The sequence below is a fragment of the Saccharomyces eubayanus genome, chromosome XIII (assembly GCF_001298625.1).
Source record: "Saccharomyces eubayanus strain FM1318 chromosome XIII, whole genome shotgun sequence".
Taxonomy (NCBI): Eukaryota; Fungi; Ascomycota; class Saccharomycetes; order Saccharomycetales; family Saccharomycetaceae; genus Saccharomyces; species Saccharomyces eubayanus.
The window spans coordinates 797,611-812,090 of record NC_030972.1 but is presented as its reverse complement, the minus strand read 5'-3'; the positions used below and the strand labels follow the sequence as shown (position 1 = coordinate 812,090).

General features: G+C 43.0%; 6 protein-coding genes and 1 non-coding gene across 7 annotated transcripts; 6 read left to right on the top strand and 1 right to left on the bottom strand.

Moving 5' to 3' along the window:
- Positions 1-119: 119 nt before the first annotated feature.
- Positions 120-1,223, bottom strand: DSK2 (ubiquitin domain-containing protein DSK2; the record flags this gene model as incomplete). The annotated part of the gene is made up of 1 exon (XM_018367389.1): positions 120-1,223. The coding sequence occupies one exon, from the start codon at positions 1,221-1,223 to the stop codon at positions 120-122; it is 1,104 nt and encodes a 367-aa protein (XP_018220323.1).
- Positions 1,224-1,469: 246 nt separating this feature from the next.
- BUL1 (ubiquitin-ubiquitin ligase BUL1) lies at positions 1,470-4,394 on the top strand (the record flags this gene model as incomplete). The annotated part of the gene is made up of 1 exon (XM_018367388.1): positions 1,470-4,394. One exon carries the CDS (start codon positions 1,470-1,472, stop codon positions 4,392-4,394), a length of 2,925 nt encoding a protein of 974 aa, XP_018220322.1.
- A 352-nt stretch (positions 4,395-4,746) lies between these two features.
- Positions 4,747-5,694, top strand: RCE1 (CAAX prenyl protease; the record flags this gene model as incomplete). The annotated part of the gene is made up of 1 exon (XM_018367387.1): positions 4,747-5,694. The coding sequence occupies one exon, from the start codon at positions 4,747-4,749 to the stop codon at positions 5,692-5,694; it is 948 nt and encodes a 315-aa protein (XP_018220321.1).
- Positions 5,695-6,077: 383 nt separating this feature from the next.
- On the top strand, positions 6,078-8,795 carry ZDS1 (Zds1p; the record flags this gene model as incomplete). The annotated part of the gene is made up of 1 exon (XM_018367386.1): positions 6,078-8,795. The coding sequence occupies one exon, from the start codon at positions 6,078-6,080 to the stop codon at positions 8,793-8,795; it is 2,718 nt and encodes a 905-aa protein (XP_018220320.1).
- A 468-nt stretch (positions 8,796-9,263) lies between these two features.
- On the top strand, positions 9,264-10,418 carry SCS7 (fatty acid alpha-hydroxylase; the record flags this gene model as incomplete). Its single annotated transcript, XM_018367385.1, has 1 exon — positions 9,264-10,418. The coding sequence occupies one exon, from the start codon at positions 9,264-9,266 to the stop codon at positions 10,416-10,418; it is 1,155 nt and encodes a 384-aa protein (XP_018220319.1).
- An 895-nt stretch (positions 10,419-11,313) lies between these two features.
- On the top strand, positions 11,314-11,385 carry DI49_4357. The gene has a single exon. It is a non-coding gene; the product is annotated as a tRNA-Gln (tRNA).
- Positions 11,386-12,019: 634 nt separating this feature from the next.
- DI49_4356 (uncharacterized protein) lies at positions 12,020-12,484 on the top strand (the record flags this gene model as incomplete). Its single annotated transcript, XM_018367384.1, has 1 exon — positions 12,020-12,484. The coding sequence occupies one exon, from the start codon at positions 12,020-12,022 to the stop codon at positions 12,482-12,484; it is 465 nt and encodes a 154-aa protein (XP_018220318.1).
- Positions 12,485-14,480: the final 1,996 nt, after the last annotated feature.

Below are 14,480 nucleotides of genomic sequence, written 5' to 3'. Positions count from 1 at the left end.
ACAGTGTTAATGTTATATTATATATGATATTGATATATTATTGATGGATATATGTAATACGTAGTAGATACGCCGGTGGGGTCGCATAGAGGTGTGGGGTGTGTAGTCGAGGTGCGGGCTTAGACGTCGCCGTTCAGTAGGGAGTCGAGAGCACCTTGGACGGAACCGCCGCTTCTTCTGAGGGCCGCGACGTTTCTATCGAAGTCGAAGAAGCCCATGTCATTCAATTGTCTCAATTGGTGCTCGTAGCGCTCCTCTGGTGGTCTTGTATCCTCTGGCTGGGGCGCTTGTGCAGCGGCTTGCTGTGGTTGGAACATGGACGCTAGTAACGCAGGGTCGAAGGCGGGCATCCCTGTGGCCGCCGCAGAGTTGCCTGCGTTGGCGAAAGGATTCAATGCAGGGTTGAGCAGGGACGCAAATGGGTTTGCTGCGGCGTTGGCCCCTGCGTTAGACGATGGAGCAGCGTTCGTGTCGGCGGCCTCCTCTGGAGCGTCCCCACCGGGGGCAGGGAACGCAGAGGCTGCGCCGCCGGCGGAGCCAGTGCCAGCGTTAGGGTCCATCATTCTGGCAAACTGCATGCTCTGTCTGATCATGTCTGGGTTGGTGAGCATCTGCCTGAACATAGGGCTCTGCAGCATCTGTCTAGCCTGTGGGCCCATGGCCTGCAATTGCGGATTGGACTGAATCATGAAGTCCAGCATCTGCGGGTTGCTCAGCATTTCATTCATCTGCGACTGGAAGATCGGATTGTCCATCATCCTCAAGAGCTCGTCCTGATTGTTGGAGTCGTTGTTCAACGCACCGCCGTCCGGGCCAAACATGTCAGCAGAGGGCATGTTCAAGTAGCCAGCGTACCTCGCACTGGTCAAGTCGGCCAATGGATTGAAACCTGCACTCTGTCCCGATGACATATTCGGAGTAGCACTTACACTTGCGTTTGCGCTTGCACCTGCGTCTGCACCTGCACCTGTACCCGTTGCAGCGCCAGCCTGTGGCCTGGGCTGCGACTTAACCAGGTGGACGCTATGTCCGTCCTGAATATGGTACGACTCGACGGTCTGGTCGTCCTTCAAAATTTTCCCGGAGTAGATCAGTCTCTGATTTGCCACCGGGATCCCGTTCGCCTCGCTTATTGCCTCCTTGAACTGCAACACTGTGCTCTCGGGCGCCACGCTCACTTCCCACTTGTCTTGTCCAGACTTTACATGTACATTCAACGACATCACCGTGCTAGTAGTCTTCTGGTGTCCTTGCTTCTTCTTGCTTAACTCTTGTTCACCAGTGGCTTGAAATCAAAACTGGCTTTAAATTATTTCTTCCCTTTTTGGCGGGCCGTAACCCGGTTTCAGAGGCCGTTCGAGCCTTCATAAAAGTAGCAATGAAGAGCAAGGCAATAATGAACGGAAGAAGGGTGTTGCAAGTGAGACAAGACGCTTCTAGTGAGGATAGACAGGTATATCATACGCCACATGGTTAAGGATTCTAATGAGCCCGGGTTTTCGCCGAAAAAGAGGCCTCTGTTGCGTCCTCAACGGTCGGATTCCACTTCAAACACTACGGCAACTGGAAATTCCGGTGCAGGCACAAGAGGTCGTGGCAGGCAGAAACAGAACGCTGTCAAAGGTAGTTCGAGGTCACCATCGCTGCATTCTCCAAAATCGTGGATCAGAAGCGCGTCTGCGACGGGGATTCTCGGATTGAGACGTCCGGAGCTGGCGCACTCGCACTCGCAGGCTAATCCTGCTGCTGCTACTGTTGGTATGAACCATTCTCCGCTGAGAAGGGCTACTGCGAACGCGACGCCCGTTGACACTGGGAGGTCCTGGACGGATGGAGACATTAACAACGTCGTGGACGTTCTTCCCTCCTTTGAGATGTACAACGCCTTGCATAGACACATCCCGCAGGGGAACGTCGACCCGGACAGACACGACTTCCCGCCTTCATACCAGGAGGCCAGCAATACGCCTACAACTGGCGGTGCGGCCTCGAGCACTGATCTCTCGCATCAACTGTTGTCCACTAACGCATTGGGTGCCACGCCTTCATCATCCACATCGAATTTGGAAAACTTGGTTCCCCTCCGAACAGAACATCACAGCATCGCGGCACAGCAGCCCACTATCGTTGATGAAGATCTGTTGGACGCGGCTCCCATACTCGACGATCTGAATGAGGCAGACAGCATTTTCATCGATAAACTGTACACTTTACCGAAGATGTCCACGCCTATCGAAATCTGCATAAAGACGACGAAGCATGCGCCTATGCCGCACGTGAAGCCGGAAGAGGAATCGATCTTGAAAGAGTATACGTCAGGCGATTTGATTCACGGTTTCATCACCATTGAAAACAAGTCGCAAACGAGCTTGAAGTTCGAGATGTTCTATGTCACTTTGGAGTCATACATTTCCATCATTGACAAGGTCAAGGGGAAAAGAACCATCAAGAGATTTTTACGTATGGTCGACCTGAGTGCTTCTTGGTCATACTCAAAGATCGCGTTGGGGTCCGGTGTAGACTTCATTCCGGCAGACGTAGACTACGATGATTCCGTGTTTGGCCTAAACAATAGTCGGGTCTTGGAACCAGGAGTCAAATACAAGAAATTCTTTATCTTCAAACTACCACTGCAACTACTAGATGTCACTTGTAAACAGGAGCATTTCTCCCATTGTTTGTTGCCTCCCAGCTTCGGTATTGATAAATATAGAAATAATTGTAAGTACTCTGGGGTCAAGGTCAATGGTGTCCTCGGGTGCGGGCATTTGGGTACCAAGGGCTCCCCAATCTTGACTAACGATATGTCTGACGATAATCTTTCCATCAACTACACTATCGATGCAAGGATCGTCGGCAAGGACCAAAAGACCTCTAAACTATACATCATGAAGGAGAGAGAATACAATCTAAGGGTCATTCCCTTTGGGTTTGACGGTAATGTCGTCGGGGAAAGAACCACCATGAATCAGTTGAACGATCTCACTAGGCTGGTGCAAGAGAGATTGGACGCCCTGAAAAAAGTATTTGAAAGGTTAGAGAAGAAGGAACCTATAACAAACCATGATATACACGGTGCAGATTTGAGTGGCAGCATTGATGAATTTATAGAATTAAATTCTCAAGAAATATTGCAAAGGAAATTGGACCAACTGCATATTAAGAATAGAAATGACTACTTGGTCAATTACAACGATTTGAAACTAGGCCACAGCGCCGAAAATAACCGTACTGGAAATAGTAGCTATCCCTCTGATCCTTCCAGAAATTGGGTTTCCTTTGTTGAAAGTGAACTGAAGTATAAACTGAAAAACAAATCCAACTCCACATCGTTTTTAAATTTCTCACATTTTTTGAATGGCAGTTCCAGCTCAAATTCCACTTCTTCGAGTACTACAAAGAATAAACATGACCTGACAAGTAACAACGAAAGGACCGGGTTGATACTGGTAAAGGCCAAGGTTCCTAGACAAGGTTTGCCATACTGGTCACCTTCGCTACTTAGAAAGACGAATGTTTTTGAATCCAAAAGTAAGCAAGACCAAGAAAACTGGGAAAGATTGTCCGAGTTGATCCCTGATGATGTTAAAAAACCACTGGAGAAGATTGATTTACAACTAACTTGTATCGAATCTGATAATAGTTTACCTCACGACCCACCGGAAATTCATTCAATCACCACAGAACTGATATGCATAACAGCCAAATCTGATAATTCTATTCCGATCAAATTTAACTCTGAATTATTGATGAACAAAGAAAAACTCGCTGGGATCAAAGCGCTGTATGACGATTTCCATTCAAAAATTTGTGAATATGAAACCAAATTCAATAAAAATTTTCTTAAATTAAACGAGTTATACAACACGGGAAGAGGGAACCGCAGGCTCAAGGAATTGAAATTTACCGATTTTGTTACGTCACAGCTGCTTAATGATATTGAAAGTATTTGTAACTTGAATGTTAACGTTCATAATTTATCAAATATTTTCAAAAAACAAATTAACACTTTGAAGCAACATCCGAAACGCGTATCATCTGAGGACTCAATATCGCATACAGGTAACGGTAATTCGTCGTCACCCAATTCAGCATCTTTAACTCCGGTAACGTCTTCATCTAAGAGTAGTTTATTCTTGCCAAGCGGCAACTCGTCCACTTCTTTGAAATTTACCGACCAAATCATCCATAGGTGGGTCAAAATTGCTCCTTTGCAATATAAAAGAGACATTAATGTAAACCTGGAATTTAATAAAGATATCAAAGAAACTTTAATTCCAAGTTTTGAGAGCTGCTTATGCTGTAGGTTCTATTGTGTTCGAGTAATGATTAAATTTGAAAATCATCTTGGTGTAGCCGTGATTGATATTCCTATTTCTGTTAGGCAAGTGTGACAGTAATAACAAAAAAAAATAAAAAAAAAAAAGGAACTGTTCGTTACTTTTCATATAGATAAGATATACTCATAATTGTATACAGAAGCAAGTGTGTATCGCCCTCTTTTTTTGTATTCCGTACAATCATCAATAAAATTCTTCTAGTAGACTTTCTCCCTATTAACACATTCCTTCTCTGTTTGTTTGCTTTTCGTTTTTAGTTACGACCCTTTGACGTTGTTAAATCCATTTTTTTTTTAAACCTTCAGTCTTCGAGGTTTGAAGACCAAAACATAGAAAATTTAAAAAAAAATAACAAAAAAATGATGCATTGAACTGTTAAAACAAAATAAAGACAATCACAACAACAATGCTGCCAGTACCAACGTTTTTGGTACTTCTGTATATTTCTATATCATATGTCCTACCATTATACGCAACTTCGCAACCGGAAGGATCCAAACGAGATAATCCTCGAACCATAAAATCTCGCATGCAAAAGCTGACAATTCTGCTACTTTTCAATTTACTTTTTGTACCATTTTTGCAATCTCAATTATCGAGTACCACATCACCTATAAGTTTCAAAGACGCGTTTTTTGATTTGGGTATTATCCCCGGTTATTACAGGGCAATACCAAACCATTGGCAGTTCGGTCAGTTTGTAAAAGATTTGGCCAAATGCGTTATATTGATTGTCACTTTATATTGTGGTCCCGTGCTGGATTTTGTACTATATCATTTATTAACCCCAAAAAGCTCTATACTAGAGGATTTTTACCATGAATTTCTAAATATTTGGAGTTTCAGAAATTTTATATTTGCGCCAATAACTGAAGAAATATTTTATACCTCAATGCTCTTAACAACTTATTTGAACCTAATACCACATTCACAGCTAAGCTATCAACAATTATATTGGCAGCCATCACTGTTTTTTGGACTCGCACACGCACATCATGCCTACGAGCAATTTCAGGAAGGTTCCATGACAACTCTATCTATTTTACTGACCACATGCTTCCAAATCCTGTACACAACACTCTTTGGTGGACTGACCAAGTTTGTATTTGTGAGAACGGGCGGAAACCTGTGGTGCTGTATTGCCCTACATGCCCTATGCAATCTCATGGGATTCCCGGGCCCATCGAGACTAAATTTACATTTTACAGTAGTAGACAAGAAAACAGGGTTCACTTCCAAGCTGGTCTCAATCTGGAACAAATGCTACTTCGGTCTGTTGCTTATTGGACTCATATCCTTGAAGGATAGCTTGCAAACTATGGTAGGGACCCCTGGTTATAGAATAGCACTCTAGTCGTCCTATGTACCTATATACCGTTCAAATTTTCTTGTATCTTATAACGCATTTTCATTACCATTATTATACATCACATCGAGCGATCGGGCTTTTGTTTCGGCAGAGTGAAAAAAATCGAGTTTTGGTGTTTTGATGAAAGAATTTAAAGCACTCTAAAGTATATATAACTCGTATTGGAGGCCTAATAACGAAGCATTGGTGTTGGCAACAGCTGGTTTTGTTTAATCTGAGGGTAGAGAGAAGGTAGCTCAACAGATTTCGAAGTTTTGTTCTTTTTTTTTTCAAATTTTTTTCAGTTTATTAAAATTAAGGTCTTAATTCTGGTTTGCTTTGTGAGTTGCTTATTCTCAATATAAAAAAGGTCTAACTTTTCTTTTATCATGTCCAGTACACCCAACGATAGCATGTTGCGTATGAAATCAAACAACAGGACAGCAGCTATTCAAAGAGATAAACGGAAGTCAGAAGTTTTGATCGCTGCTCAGTCCCTTGATAATGAAATTCGAAGCGTAAAGAATCTTAAGAGATTATCGATCGGGTCCATGGATTTGTTGATTGATCCGGAACTAGATATAAAATTTGGTGGCGAATCTAACGGGAGAAGGTCATGGTCCGGTGCGACTTCGAGTTCTACGTCAACACCGAATGTCACAACAAGCATGAATAATACGCGATATAGCGATCCAACGCCATTAGAAAAATTGCATGTGCTAAATAGTGCAGACACAGAACCCTATAATAAGAGTAGACAAGGCAACTATACAGGTCATAAAAAAGTCGTCCATTCACCGTCAAGAAAGTTGAATGCTAATGCACTAAAAAACAACTTATTATGGGTCCCTGCTAATCAGCACCCTAACGTTAAGCCCGATAATTACTTAGAGCTTGTTCAGGATACTTTACAGAATATACGACTAAGCGACAATGACGATAATGATAACAATAATAATAATGAAAGCGATGAGGCGCCCGGAGAAACAGAATCATATGGTAATAAGGAGAATTTAAATGTGGTTAATGTGAACAGGGGCATGCCAAGGCATGGGAATGCTTCACTAATACGAAGACCTTCAACGTTGCGAAGGTCATACACGGAATTTGGTGATAGTGGAGACGATATCGGACAAGAAGACGACGATTCCATGACTGTAAATAAAGTGAAGGAAAGAACTTCCAGAATAAGAGAAAGACCAATATCATTAAGAGATATTACTGAAGAACTGACAAAGATTTCGAATAGCGCGGGGCTGACAGATGATGATGCCATAACATTAGCTAGAACACTTAATATGGCTGGTTCATATTCAGATAAAGGAGATGGATCAAGGCCCAAAGATTCAGAAACCAAATATGAAGAAGAAAATGATAAAGTTACCGGCTCACAAACGGAAACTTCGGATGATGTTGAATATGCCTCCAATATGCCAATCAGCAGTGACTCAAGTTGGCCAGAACGATCATCTCTGAAAAGAAGCAGATTCAATACTTACAGGATTAGGTCACACACAGAAGAGCAGGAGGAAGAGCAGGTATTGGAAGAAACAAAAAACGAGGACGTGAGCCGTTTGCATTTGGCTGAGAATACTTTAGAAATGGGAATAAATTCGCCCAAATCACCTTTCAAGCAGGAAGACGACGAGTCTGACCCTATGAGTTCACCTGGGTCCATCGGTGATTTTCAAGACATATATGACCATTATACACAATCTAGCGGCGACTGGGAAAAGGAAATGGGAATAGAAAAGGACAAAGCGCTGGAAGTTGGTAAGGTTGAAGACGTCTCAGTCGAACAAGAGTTGGAACCACAAGAAGAACCAACGGAGACAATTGTGTCAGCTGCCACAGAAGATAGCAAGGAGACTAAACGCCATCGCCGAAGAAATGGATGGACATGGTTAAACAATAAGATGAATAAGGAGGAGGATACTGGAGAAAGCCAAGGGGATGACGAGGGTGAAGAAGATGTGGAGTCGCAAAGAATGGAGCGCGACAGTTCCAAGAAACATCACATTTCGATGTTCAATGGCGGTGAGAAGACCGAGGCGATAAACAAAGAGGAAGCGAACAATTCCAATGCATCCACGTCCACATCTCAAACAAGACAGAAAATCGAGAAAACATTCGCCAATTTATTCCGGAGGAAAGCACATCACAAGCATGAAGCGGCGCCATTGCCGTCATTGCCAACACCAAACAATGACACTGCGCACGCTCCTGAAATGAAACTGAAGAAACTAGCCAGCAAAAATGGTAGAGAGCCTACCGAGCCTATTGTGCTACACAATCGCCCTCACCACAACCGTCACCATCAGGGCCGTCACGGTTCCCGAGAAATAAACATGAAGGGCACTAGCGATACGCAAATGCAATCGCAATTACAGCCCCAACCACAACTGCAACCGCAGTCACAGCAGCCGCAGCTGCAGCCGCAACCACAACCACAACCGCAATTGAAGCCGCAACCTCAGCCATTACAGTTACAAATGAAGGGAGAGTCCAGTGGACCAGGAATAGCAAACAACGAAGAAAGCGATGCCGAGAGTTTGCCCAAGCTACAACCTGCCATCAGCGTAAGTAGCACCAAGAGCAACTCAAGAGACTGCGAAGAAGCGGACACCAAGAAGAAGAACAAGGAAAAGAGAAGCAATACGACCAACCTCTCGAACGGACAGCACTCCAAGCATGCTCAGAAAAAAACGGGCCATGAGCAGAAGGACCAAACAGCGGCTCTAGCGGACCCACCGGCCTCACCAGCTCCTGCTCTGAGACATACATCCGTGTTACCCCCAAGAAAGCTGACCTTCGCAGATGTCAAGAAGTCCGAGAAACCAAACGCCCCGGTCCAGTTCACGGACAGCGCCTTCGGGTTCCCGTTGCCTCTGCTGACCGTTTCCACGGTCGTCATGTTCGACCACCGCCTACCGATCAACGTCGAAAGGGCCATTTACAGGCTAAGCCACTTGAAGCTGAGCAACTCAAAGAGAGAACTGCGCGAGCAGGTCCTGCTGAGTAACTTCATGTACGCCTACCTGAACCTTGTCAACCACACCCTGTACATGGAACAGGCGGGCCACGACAAGGAACAGCAACAGCTTTGAGAGGGCTTCGGCGCGCTGCATACATAGACACATACACACCACACGTACATATAAAGAAAAACAAATTCATGCTCATCAACGTGCAACTCTGGCAACAAATTCCCCAAACACAATAGTCCACCCACGAAGATGTGACAAACGACAACTCTCTCAGAAGACAATAGTCTATTGCACAGAAAAACCGTCCAGCTTTTAGTAGAAAAGTTGCTCACGGGCCGGAAAAAGGTGCCTTACCGGCGGAGCCGTTCTGCTAAGAAAAGCCCGCATAAACCCGGAAATATAACGGGTTTATGCGGGGATTTACTGATGTGCGCCATCTTGTTGCCGGTATTTTTTTATTTTGGTTTACAACCATATAAGAACAGATGATAGTTGGCAATAGCAGCTATTGTGTCTATTGTTTGAGAACACTTTCCTATTCTTTGCGTGAGGAGCTGTAAGGAATAGTGATAGAACAAAACTACGAAGATGTCGAGCAATACTTCCAAGACACTGGAGCTGTTTTCTAAGAAGACGGTAGAAGAACACAACACTGCCAAGGATTGCTGGGTTACTTATCAGAACAGAAAGATTTATGATGTGACCAGGTTTTTGGGCGAGCACCCCGGTGGTGAGGAGTTCATCTTGGACTACGCTGGTAAGGACATCACGGAGATAATGAAAGACAGCGATGTACATGAACACAGCGAATCCGCGTACGAAATCCTGGAGGACGAGTATTTGATTGGTTATTTGGCCACTGACGAAGAGGCTGCGAGGTTGCTTACCAACAAGAACCATAAGGTCGAAGTGCAGCTATCTGCCGATGGGACGGAGTTCGACTCTACTACTTTTGTCAAGGATTTGCCCGCTGAGGAGAAGCTAAGTATTGCCACCGACTACGGGAGTGACTACAAGAAACACAAGTTTCTGGATTTGAAACGGCCTTTGTTGATGCAGATCATACGTAGCGACTTCACGAAAGATTTCTACGTCGACCAAATTCACAGACCAAGGCATTACGGTAATGGATCTGCTCCATTGTTCGGTAATTTCTTGGAACCATTAACCAAGACTGCTTGGTGGGTCGTCCCCGTCGCGTGGGTGCCCGTGGTGGTGTACCATATGAGTGTTGCTTTGAAGAACATGAACTCGCTATTTGCTTGCTTCCTGTTCTGCGTCGGTGTGTTTGTTTGGACTTTGATCGAGTACGGTCTGCATCGTTTCTTGTTTCATTTTGATGATTGGCTGCCCGAAAGTAACATCGCCTTCGCCACTCATTTTCTACTACACGGTTGCCACCATTACTTACCCATGGACGGGTACCGTTTGGTGATGCCTCCCACTTTATTTGTCATTCTGTGTGCTCCATTCTACAAGGTAGTTTTCGCTTTATTGCCACTGTACTGGGCTTATGCTGGCTTCGCCGGTGGTCTTTTCGGTTATGTTTGTTACGACGAATGTCATTACTTTATTCACCATTCCAAATTGCCTTCCTTTATGCGTAAGTTGAAGAAGTATCACTTGGAACATCACTACAAGAACTATCAGTTGGGCTTTGGTGTCACCTCTTGGTTCTGGGACGATGTATTTGGTACCTACTTGGGTCCTGATGCTCCCTTGTCAAAGATGAAGTACGAATGAATGTCAGGTTTTATTTATACATAATGTGGTCGAACTCAAAAAAAAAAGGAATTAGAATAGAAAAGATTTTTTTTCCTCTCTCAGTATTTATTTCAACCCTTTATTTATACCGTTGTATGTATTTGTACGTATTTATATTTATATATATATATATAAAAGAAAAAATAAAAAAAAAATGAACGAGATAAATGATCGAGTTTGTCGAATAAAAGACTCCTTTCCATTAACGATAGCTATACGAAACAACGACAAAAAAAGGTACTGCAACTCATTTTTTTTTTGGCACAGACAATTACACTCCCACTCGCAACCGTTGCGCCTGTGGTAGAGGATACACGCATTCCTGCACATGCTCTCTCCTTACTACTAACCATTAAAATTGGACGAGAAATTTCGAGATTCCATTTTTATTCAATGTTATAGTATTTTATTTCCCATATAGACTATACGAGATGTTTTCCTCATGTATTTAGGATTCCATCAAAGGAGATTTGCAATTTTTGCTTGCTGTTGTCTTTTTTATACAATTTCATTCATTGATCCTATTACAACATCAGTGATTGCCGTTCAGCCTTCGTCAAAATCGATGACATTCTAAACCTCGATTTACTGATATTGAAGTTTGTGTCACATTGTAAAAAACAGCAATATATGGACGATAGTCGACTCTTGTTCCATTATTCACCTTATAACTATCATTACCGGCATTGCTGCTCTCCCTCCTAGAAAATGCACATTGTGCTACTAACGCCAGGTCAGAGCCGTTTTCTACTCGGCTGTTCTTGCTTCCAATCTTCCAACAATGATGACACAGAGTGCGTACGTTTGGATGTAATGCTATTTACGAATTCCATAACTACCGAGCCTTTAACTAACATCACCATCAGAAGATTACGGTCCTATAGTGTAGTGGTTATCACTTTCGGTTCTGATCCGAACAACCCCAGTTCGAATCCGGGTAGGACCTGATTTCATTTTTTTGATAATTCACATCCTTGCGTAAATTTTTTTTAAGTCAAGAAAAGGATACATTTGGCGCTTCTGCAAGCACACTTGCTCGACCAGTGATGCTCAATCACAATATAGAAAGACGTCCAAAGCTGTATGGTTGACTTGCTTTTGGCATTGCGGTCATGGCAAGAACTGCAAATCACAGAAGAATAAAAAAAGGAAGGAGCCAGAGGAGCCGTCATAGTGTATTATACTTAGCACACATAGAGGTAAATCACCCAACGAGAACGAGCACAAATATCAACCAGTTTTGCCACACCTTTCAGCATATATCAACGCCAAGTAATATCCTTTTGGGCTGGCTAACACATTTAATACTTTCATCAGACATATGTCCGATCTGTTCCAGCATCTCGATTTCGTAGCAGTCTCCTAAAACGACATTCTGATCTTGAACCACACAAAAGAATCACGCTGGGAACAATCGAATACATTACTAGGTTAACTGCAAGAGTACACAATTACGAGCTCGGCCAACAATCCGTCAAACTCCTAGGCGCCAAAGTTTCTCGACGCTAAATTTAACCGTTGTGGTGCGATACAATCAGGGAAAGGGAGGTAAAGAACAAGATCAAGAGCGTACAGCGCTTATGTGGAATATGCAATTTCTAAAAAAGTTTCTGCCCGCCTTTAGACAAATTGCTCTGCCACTAGTGAACTTCACTTTAAAGAAGGAAACAGGAGGAAATAAGCAAGCATTGAGTTTCGCGCCACTATCAATCTCATTCATCATAGGAAACGGTTACAGATTAGCAAAATATCCCGGTATGAAAGGATCGGCCGCCGTACTAGAAGAGTTACAAGATAAAAAGGTGCTGGATGTGGCTAGGATCCACAAACAGATCATCTCCCCAGAGAACTGGAACTTTTATCTGTCACGCAGGTACTTCAACATTCTGCTGTTCACTACACGGTCGTCATTTCATTCTCGGAATAGACTTCCGTTGCTTTCGCCTCAGAGTAGGAACGAACCGTCTCGACGAATTTTTCCGCCTGGATTGCCGATCTCAGTTAATGTCTTCAAGCCATCAACCCGTACGGTTCAGAGATCTTAGTAGGCGCTCCTTATCACGTACATCTCGGTCTGATTCGCACTGATTTAGAAAGAGCTTTTTGAGAGTTTGAAAATGTTATATGATAAAGATGTCTGGTGTAGTGCTGTACTAGCCAGACTAGAACGATTAACGGAAGACCAGATAAAACATGCTGACTAGGCAGTGCAAATAAATAAGAAAAATTGGAAACTGTCCAAAAAATTCCTGAGCTCACTACACAGTTGGAGCGAACAGGGCACTAACGTATCAAAAGCGTATTTACGTACTTGAAAAAATTAGTCAATCAATACCAAGGAACCTTTTACGGTTTTTCTACTGTCCAGTCGTTACTTCGGTATCCATCCACGATATCAGAATTGAATCAAGAGGTTTTTGATCACATCTAGGGGCAAGAGAATATGCGAATCACATGTGTGAATTGTCATTTGATTAAGCAACATGTTTGTACAGGTAAGAACTGCTACGTGCACTCCCCTTCCCAGAAATATGGTGGAATGAGGCTGCTCCAGAATCTTTAATAGGAAAAAGAAAGGTTTCTAAAGAATCATATGGGGCCCTCTTTGTAGTCCATAAATTTTCGAATTGAGTATGCTTTAATCCACGCCGGAAGACGATAGATTCCTCAGGTATTACAGATCTCTTATTCCTTCCTAACATGTTTATGTCAGGAAAGAGTCAATCGTTTTGCAAATACTGCGTTTACCGACAAAAGACAATTAGGCGTTAAATGAACTAAATATAGTAGCAATCTTGCGGCTACATATTGCCAATCAGAACGTCCGATACAAGTTCTACGTAGACTAATTGGAAAATACTACTATCTAGTTCATTTTGGAACCGCAATCTCTTCATTTCATAACAGTCCTTTTATTGAACGGTTTCTGCCATTCGATGAGTACATGATGTGTCTTTTTGACTAATGGTAGGTCTACTTCAAAACGAATTATCTTGAATTCGTTCAACAATTTTGAAAGGCCACAAGTAAATTGATTTTCTAATGGTTTCCTTTGGTGAATCAAGCGTCTGGGTGTACCATTACTTTGTCACACGATTAAGGATTACTTCTTCGTGAATGTGACTGCATTTTTCTTGTTGCAACTTAAAAAACTTGAGCAACTATTGCGAAGTTTCCCAAGGGAGGGAAAGATGTCGTAGCTACAACCAGGAAACACCTGCACATAGTAATAACGGGCTGTACGAGCTAATAAGATTTTTATTGTCTTTTGGCACACCTTGAGCCTCGAACGCATACCGTTCAATTTCAGTAGGTTTACTTTGACCTGACTGTAGAAACGTTTATTTTATCCAACCTATTCAATTCTTTCTATAGCAAACCTCCTATTCGACTCGATATTGGCCAAATCCCAAAAATCAAGCGATTGCTAGTAACCGACTTATATAAACAGCGGTGTTTGCTGGGACCTCAATTGGGCTAGATAGAGAAACTACTTATCTTATTTCCATTATCATCGTTATTATGAATACGAAATGAAGATATCTATTGAAGACATCATAACTTCCGCTCGTAAAACTATTAGTGTCGCAGCTTCCAGCAGTTGGCAATGCAAATGTTATGGCATATTCTGATAGTAGTAGGTGCGGTGATATAGGTGGCAGAGCTGTTTGAGGACCAATGTATCTAAATACACAAGGTAAGCATAGTTTTAGAATAGTAAGCAAGGATGATTATGATGTTTGTGCCTCAGTATGGGCTGGGACTGGGTGTAGCGGTAAAGAAAATGGCTATTGCACTTGGGGTGGTGGGAGGATATATTAAAACATTGGCACAGGCAGTAACGCAGGGAGCATGATGTTGTATGATCATTGTCACGCAAGTCAATCCGACATATGGTCAAATGTTATTACCGGGTTCGGTATAATATCTACAGAGATATCCAAGCACCGAGTGTCCAAGTGTGATGCTATCGATAACTCCACGATTATGAAATTTAACGGTGTTGTGTTAGGAGCGGTACCACTGGCTAAGAGAGCAGCA